Source organism: Neophocaena asiaeorientalis, unplaced genomic scaffold (assembly GCF_003031525.2).
Source record: "Neophocaena asiaeorientalis asiaeorientalis breed wild unplaced genomic scaffold, Neophocaena_asiaeorientalis_V1.1 scaffold476, whole genome shotgun sequence".
Classification (NCBI taxonomy): domain Eukaryota; kingdom Metazoa; phylum Chordata; class Mammalia; order Artiodactyla; family Phocoenidae; genus Neophocaena; species Neophocaena asiaeorientalis.
The window spans coordinates 8,924,622-8,932,403 of record NW_020172178.1 but is presented as its reverse complement, the minus strand read 5'-3'; the positions used below and the strand labels follow the sequence as shown (position 1 = coordinate 8,932,403).

General features: G+C 48.9%; 1 protein-coding gene across 1 annotated transcript; it reads left to right on the top strand.

The window, feature by feature from the left end:
• The first annotated feature begins 5,579 nt into the window (after positions 1 to 5,579).
• On the top strand, positions 5,580 to 7,402 carry LOC112409173 (ras-related protein Rap-2a-like). Its single transcript, XM_024759148.1, has one exon. The coding sequence runs from the start codon at positions 5,666 to 5,668 to the stop codon at positions 6,266 to 6,268; it is 603 nt and encodes a 200-aa protein (XP_024614916.1). The 5' UTR covers positions 5,580 to 5,665; the 3' UTR covers positions 6,269 to 7,402.
• Positions 7,403 to 7,782: the final 380 nt, after the last annotated feature.

The window sequence follows — 7,782 nt, the reverse complement described above, 5'->3', positions numbered from 1 at the left end:
GTAGGCGTCGGAAGGGCTGCAGTTTAGGAGGTATTGTGAGGTGAATGGAATGTTGTAACCCCGGTGTGGAGGGGGGTGGCTCATAACACAGAGGTTAGGAGGTAGCTGGGAGACATCTGAGGTGTGTGAGTGTGTGTGCTTCCTACACACCTGAGCTCAGCTGGTGGAGTTTCCTGCGTCCACCCAGTATTTCTCGTAAACAAAATCGCACGGAATGCAAAATTCACATTATACTCCAACTGTTCCCTAACTGTTCAATGGTGTTGGAACAAATTCACATTTTCAAAGCAAGCATCATAGCAGAACTGTAGTTATGGAGTACCTACTCTGTGGGAGGTACTGCCTGACACACAGTAGGTTCAGCAATCTCCTGTCTCTGCCCTCATGGGAGATACATTGTAATGAGGGAAACAATAAACAAGTAAATAATCAATTTCATATAATACCATTTGCATATCACCCTCCCCCCAAATTCATATGTTGAAACCTAACTCCCAAGGTGATGGCTTTTGGAGGTGGGACCTTTGGGAGGTGATTAGGTCCTGAGAGTGGGGCTGTCATGGATGGGATTAGTGTTGTTATAAAAGAGATCCCACAGAGCTCCTGGCCCCTTCCACCATATGAGGACACAGCAAGAAGATGGCTACATATGAAGCAGGAAGTTTCTCTTACCAGATACTAAGTCTGCTGGCGCCTTGACTTTAGACTTCCCAGCCTCCAGGAATGTGAGAGATAAATACCCAGTCTATGGTATTCTGTTACGGCAGCCCAAATGAAGTAAGATAGTAGGACGGTAAGTTCTGGGTTTCTGGTAGGTGGAACTGTATGCCCCAAATTCCTATGTTGAAGTCCTAGCCCTCTTACAGGTTGATGTGTTAGTTCCTGGGGCTGCTGTTAACAAAGCCCCACAGACTGGTGACTTACACAGAAATTTAGTATCTCACGGTCTGGAGGCCAGAAGCCTGAGTGAGATCAAGGTGTGGGTAGGGTTCCTTCCTTCTGTGGACTGTGAGGAAGAATTCATTCCATGCCTCTCCCTTAATTTCTACTGATTTGCCAACAATCTTTGGCATTCCTTGGCTTGTAGAAACCGCCCCCCATCTCTGTCTTCCCCTTCATGTGGCACTGTCCCTGTGTGTGTGTGTCTAAGTTTCCCCTTTTACAGAGCATGAGTTTTACTAGATTAGCGGCTCACCCTACTCCAGTAGAACCTTGTCTTAGCTGATTACATCTGAAACGACCCTATAGGGTCACATTCTGAGGTACTGAAGGCTAAAACTTCAACATATGATTGGGGAGGCAGATACAACTCTACCTGTCACTTACTTCTTGCCCCCTTAAAGGGGCAAGGGAAGACCCCTTTAAGTAAGTGACATTTGAGCAAGAGACTTGAATAAAATGAGGGAGTGAGCCCTGCAGACATCTGAGAGAACAATTTCAGGAGGAGGGAACAGCAAATGTAAAGGTTCTGAAACAGGAAAACCGATTGGCCTGCCAAAGGAACAGGTCATCGTGTCTAGAAGGTAGCAAGGAGAAGAGTGGTGTAAGAGATGAGGTAAGACACAGAATGATTCACCAATAGGAAATCCATCAACAAATTAACAAAATTAAAGGAGAAAAACCTTATGCATTTATCACGGACCAAAACAAAACAAAACAAACAAAAAACAGCTGACGTTTCCAGTAAAAACTCTAAGGTATAAATAGACGAAAACTTCCTCTTATGATAAAGAATATCGGTTAGAGAACAAAAGCAAACATCATATTAATTGTGTGATATAAAGACATTTCTGTTATTCAGAAATGAGGAGGGGGACGTCCCTGGTGGCACAGCGGTTAAGAATCCACCTGCCAATGCAGGGAACATGGGTTCGAGCGCTGGTCTGGGAAGATTCCACATGCCGCAGAGCAACTAAGCCTGTGTGCCACAACTACTGAGCCTGTGCTCTAGAGCCCGCGAGCCACAGCTACTGAGCCCATGTGCCACAACTACTGAAGCCCGCATGCCTAGAGCCCGTGCTCCGCAACAAAAGAAGCCACCGCAATGAGGAGCCCATGCGCCACAATGAAGAGTAGCCCCTGCTCACTGCAGCTACAGAAAGCTCGCGTGCGGCAACAAAGACCCAACACAGCCAATAAATAAATATAATTAATTCATTTAAAAAGAAAAGAAATGAGGAGGGCTGCCAGTAACTATGATTTTGGTTCAGTATTGTTATTTTTGGAGAGTCTAGCTAAAGCAATAAGATAAGAAAAGAAAATAAGCAATATTCTCACCATTGTTTGCAGATAATATGCTCCTAAACATGCCCCCCTGCCCCAAATGAGGTATTTTCAAACTATTAGGACTGAATCACACAGACATAGAGATCAGAATTGTCGTTGCCAAGGGGGAGGGGGGAGGGAGAGGGATGGACTGGGAGTTTGGGGTTGGTAGATGCAAACTATTATGTATAGAATGGATAAACAACGAGGTCCTACTGTATTGCACAAGGAACTATATCCAATCTCCTGGGATAAACCATAATGGAAATGAATAAAAAAAGAAGAAGAATATACATATGTGTGTATAGCTGAGTCACTCTGCTGTAGAGCAGAGATTGACACAACACTGTGAATCAACTACACTTCAATTAAAAAAAAATAGAACTGAGTCAGTCGTCTTTTATGCCCTAAACTCATGTACTCTGGGTCCACTTTCTTGCTCTAGTCATGGCTACAGCAACCAGCTAGCTGTGCAGATAGAGCCTGGCTGCTGCTTGCCTCAACTGCACTGCTCAGCCCTTGCTCTCTACTGCTGCTGCTTGGAATGCTTCTGGAGCTCACTCAGCCTTCCTGGCACATGTGCACACATGGGAGAGGGAGTTTGCAGGGCAACCCTGGAGCAATGAGGAATGGGTGCCAGTGGACACATGCTCCCCTCGCTTCTGTGCACCAGCAGACAATTCTGACGTTCGTTCTGTACTGCTCCTCAAGTATTCCCACAGCAGTGATAACTCAGCAATGCACCTGGCATAAGGTCCCCCCTTCCCTGTTTCTCTTCTCCAGGGCCCCCATTCCTGACCTCCGTGATCACTTCCAAAAATAAACTATTTGCCCACAAGACCATGTCCCATGTCATAGATTACGCTTTTGGAGGGAACCTGAACTAAGAGAGTTAGTACAGAAGAGGCTGTAGAAAGCAGAACATTGGGAAAGAATTTTAAGATATGTCACGCACCTTTCAGACCCCGTTATAAGAACCTTACTGCTGGTGGTAAGTGAGCTGGTGATGAGCTTTGGCCTGTGGCAACAGTTACAGTGACTCACTAGGGGTGCATTAGGATGTCATGCATATGGAACGTAAAGCATGGGCCTACATGGTAGCAGTGGTCCTTTAATCGAACTGAGGTCAGGGTAAGAAGAAGGACTGTGGGTCAGGCTGACTTTTGCTAAGGGCTTTAAAGGCCTCAAATAATAATGACAGGCTCAAACCAGCCAACAATCAATTTAAGGCGCTCTGTGACTGTCCGGCAGCCTCATGGCAACCTGAAGAAACCCTTATCTCCTGCAGGCACAGGTCACTGTATGATGAAAATTGGTCCAGGATTATTCACATCTCTGGATACTGTTGGCTTTATTTTCTCTTCAGCCATGTTTAATCTCCTGTTTAACCTGTCAGTGGGTGTTTTGTGTTAATTAAAATAATAAATGATTATGTTTTCCATTTCTAGAAGGTTTTTTTTTTCTTTTTGGGGGAGGATCTCTTTCGAACTACTTGGCCGCAGTCTCTTGTCCCTCGTTCATATTTTTAAGATTTTGTTTCTTTAAACACAGACACGATTATTTTGTGTGTCTGATAACACTAATATCTGCTGTTTTCTGGATGTGATTTCGTTGTCTGGTGCCTCCAGTGGCTCTCACTCAGAGTGACTTTTTTTTTCCTTGTGCATTTTGGGACTTTGTTTTGACGGTGAGTCCCCTATTTCTCTCAAAAGTTATCCACGGGGAGTTGTTGAAACCTATATGGAACTTGCATTTCTCCAGAGAATGTTTGCAGTTTATCCTTTTCTAAAAATTGATTCTTAGTTTTGTTACTCTGCAGTCAGAGAATAAGTCTTGTAAGATTTCTCAATTTAGAAATCAAGTTGTCTGTTGTAATAAGTATATAATTAACATTATACGTTAAGGATGTTCCATGCACTGTCTATAGAAAAGCACATTCTGTAGCTGACCACAGACACCTGACCGAGGTGCAGGATGTCCTCTTGTCACTTAACCTTTATCTCTGAGTCTGTGCCGCCAGGGAGCCGGGAAATTCCAGCTCGGGCAGTTTTGCGGCCCTGCTCCCTCAGGGCTGCACCGGAATGAGGGAGACTCAGTGGTACCCCAAGCCTAGGGACAGGGACAGTGTGGATATCTCATCTCCACTTCCAACCCAGGCCTGCAGGCCCCCTGAAGTCCTAAGGAACCTGTTAGTGCCTGAAACAGACAGTGGGCGGAGTTTACTCAGGTAGCCGATCCCAGAATTTCTGTCCAGCCCCCTCTGTCCCTACACAGCCTTTCTGCTCCGACATCAAGGAATAGCAAGAAGGTTGTGTAGCTGGAGAATGGAAGCTTGAAGAGAGACTGGGGCACGGGAGTCAGACCTGGGGGAGCCCCTTTATAAGTAGGGTGATAAGCCCCGTTTCCCGGGGCTTTTCGGTTTTTGCCTGCCGCTGGGTGAATGGGTTCATGCTTTCATTGTCAGGCTTGGGTTGGAGTTTTGCGGTCACCTCTACTCTTAGATCAGGAGGGCCCAATAGAAAGCCAGGGAGGGTTTAAGTGGGGGAGTGAAATGTGATTTACATTTTATAAAGTTCCCCTGGGCTCTGCTCAGTGACAAGAGGGCGCTGGCGGGGGCCAGAGTGAAGGCAGGGGCACGAGGGGCACAGAATGGGTGCCAGGAGCGAGCAACGTGGGGCCCTCGGTTGAAGCTCCCTCACCGGTCCCCCCTTCCGTGGGGTCCTCCCGGCCAGGAGAGGTGCCCCAGCGGCGCAGCCCCACCAGGCCTGACCTTGAGCGAGGCCAGTCTGGCTTCCGGCCACGAGACTGGATCTGAAATGGTGGAGAAATGCTGGTAGTTCCCGGCTGACGTGGAAGGGATCAGGTTACCTTCTGGTCCCGCGGGCGGAGCGGGCTCTCCTAGGAACGGGTGGCAGGGAGCGGGGACTGAGGGAGGGGCCCCAGCCGGCAGGCCGACGGGTACTGGGGAAAGGCGGAGCGCGGCCGGCAGCTCGGGACCGACCGGAGAGGGAGGCCGGGACGTGGAGCTGGTGGGGGGTGGCCGGCGCCAGACGGCCCGGGCCGGGGGCGGGGCAGACGCTGCGCGGGAACCAGGGGCCGGAGAAGGGGGCGGGGGACCCCGTCCCGGAGGCGGGGCGGGTGACCTCTGAGCCGCAGGGAGCAGATCGGGGCCGGGCGGGGGCAGGTCTGGGCGCGACGGAGGAAGCCCACCGCGGCCCCGACGCCAGAGCCAGAGCGCCAGGCCCCCGGGGGTCCCTCCCCTCTGATTTCGTCCCCGCCCCTCTCCCCCCTGCTTCTCCCTCCCCGGCCCTGCCTCCACGCCCCCGCGGCCCAGGCGGCCGGGCCCCAGCCTCCGCGCGCCATTCCTCCGGCCGCGCGTCCAGCCAGCCGCGCCTGGGCCATGGCGGGCCTGGGGCCGCGACCCGCCAAGGGCTACCGGGTGGTGCTGCTCGGCAGCGTGGCCGTGGGCAAGACGGCGCTCGCCACGCAGTTCGCCTGCGGCAGCTTCCCCGAGCAGTGTGAGCCGTCGGTGGAGGAGCTCTTCAGCAAGGTGATCGAGGTGAACGCGGCGCCCGCCCTGCTGGAGATCGTGGACACGGTGGGCGCCGAGCACCTGGTCACCCTCAAGGACCTGTACATTAAGAACAGCGACGGCTTCGTGGTGCTCTACAGCGTGTGCAGCGAGGCCTCGTTCGAGGCGGTGCGGCCGCTGCGGGAGCGCATGGGCCGGCTGCGGGGGTCCAAGGCCGTGCCGCTGGTTCTCGTGGGCACCAAGGCCGACCTGGACGCCCAGCGCCAGGTGCTGACGGCGCGGGGCCGCGCGCTGGCCCGCGAGTGGCGGTGCCCGTTCCTGGAGGTCACGGCCAAGAGCAAACTCATGGTGGACCAGGTGTTCACGCAGGTGGTGCGCGAGATGGAGGCCCTGGCCCCGCCCGAGGAAGAGGTTCCGGCCGTCCCCACCAACGCGCAGGAGACGTGGCCATCGGAAAGGTTCATCGGCTGATGTGCAAACGGTTCATGATTCCTGTATTCATCGCTTTTCTTGATTTCTGAAGCTCACTTTACTCTTCTGCCTTTTTGAATAAAGTTATCCAGCTGTAAACAAGTGGTTGCTTCTATATATTGACTCAGATCGGTGCTTCAGACTGTCCAGAGCTTCTTAAATATTTTGTTGAAAACTTTGTTTACCTCTGACAGTGCTGGAAGAAGAAATTAAAAATCGATTTTCTTTTCTTGTATGGAGAGAGTATTACCCTTTTCTTCAAGTGGGATTTGTTGCAGGATTCTTTTTTTTTTTTTTTTTTTCTTTTTGGTCATAATTAACACCTTCAAATGTCATCTGACATTTGACATTGATTGAGGAACATGACCTAAATCGAAGCTTTCCAATCCATGAGGCTTTCATGTGTTCCCCTCTCATTTACAGCCTTGAATTGCAGCAGTAATATTTTCCTCTCTGCGTATTTCTAAATATAGTTATGACATACATAGCATTGGTTTGAAAGGGATGTTGTATACCCTGGGAGGGGAAAAATCAACTGTGTACTTAGGCAAAGACAGTTCAGCTCTGCCTTCAGTTTTGTAATTGACATCTAGTCGATTTCTGCATCTGTGAATTAAGTGAAAATAAAATGACTCTAGAAGTTGATAGTTTTTAATATTTGTCTTTCTAGAACCTAAAGCTACAATTCCTAAAGTTTCCATACACCATATCTTTGCTTTTCAGTTATTTTCCCGGAAAAGTTAGTTGCTAGGGTGAAAATGGCACCACATCTTTTTGTGTTTTTGCAGAAGTGCTTTCTGCAGCTAGTGTTATTTTCCTTGTCACTTGCCAGAGTCGGATATGTTGTCTGAATACCTGCCTAGTTTAACAGTGACAGGGGTGCTGAAGTAGAAGCAAAACGTGAAGAATCTTTTTGTATAGTTTTCAAGTAACGATAAAAGAGACTTTTCTTGTACTGGTTTAAAAATATTATTGTTTTATAATTTTAAAAACTGGTCTTTGATATGGTTACTTGTGTTTATTTGCACAAGTTAACAATTTTACCTCAGCCGTTGCAACAAAATTTTCAAATTTACAAACCTAACTTAGCCATTTGAGTAAACTTCTAAAAATAATAAAAAAGAAAGCTCCGTGCCTGTGATCTGAAATAATTTTGTTAAAGGAAAGTTATCTATAAAATGATGGTTATATAAGGCTCTGGGAGTTTTATTTATATTGTATATGATGTTTGACTAGAAGAATGGATTTTAACACAAAAAATATATTTTAGAACCTAACAGTGCCTGAGAGCCAGTTCGCCCCACAGGAGAGGGCTAGGCTGGGACCTCCCCTGTCTTTTATCCCTTCTCTTTCCCCTGGATGTTGGGGGCTGGGGCAGTTGGGGTGCTTACTTTTGAAACCTTGAAACCCAGCTAAGTCACTACTCTCTGACCCTCTGTCTCGTGGGGTCACTCCTCCCGGCAGCATTACCTCACACCCTTTTCCGAACCATCATTTCTCCAAGGGGATGGGTG

Coding starts and splice junctions, on each gene's coding strand:
- LOC112409173 (XM_024759148.1), top strand. CDS start 5,666: ATGGCGGGCCTGGGGCCGCGACCCGCCAAGGGCTACCGGGTGGTGCTG.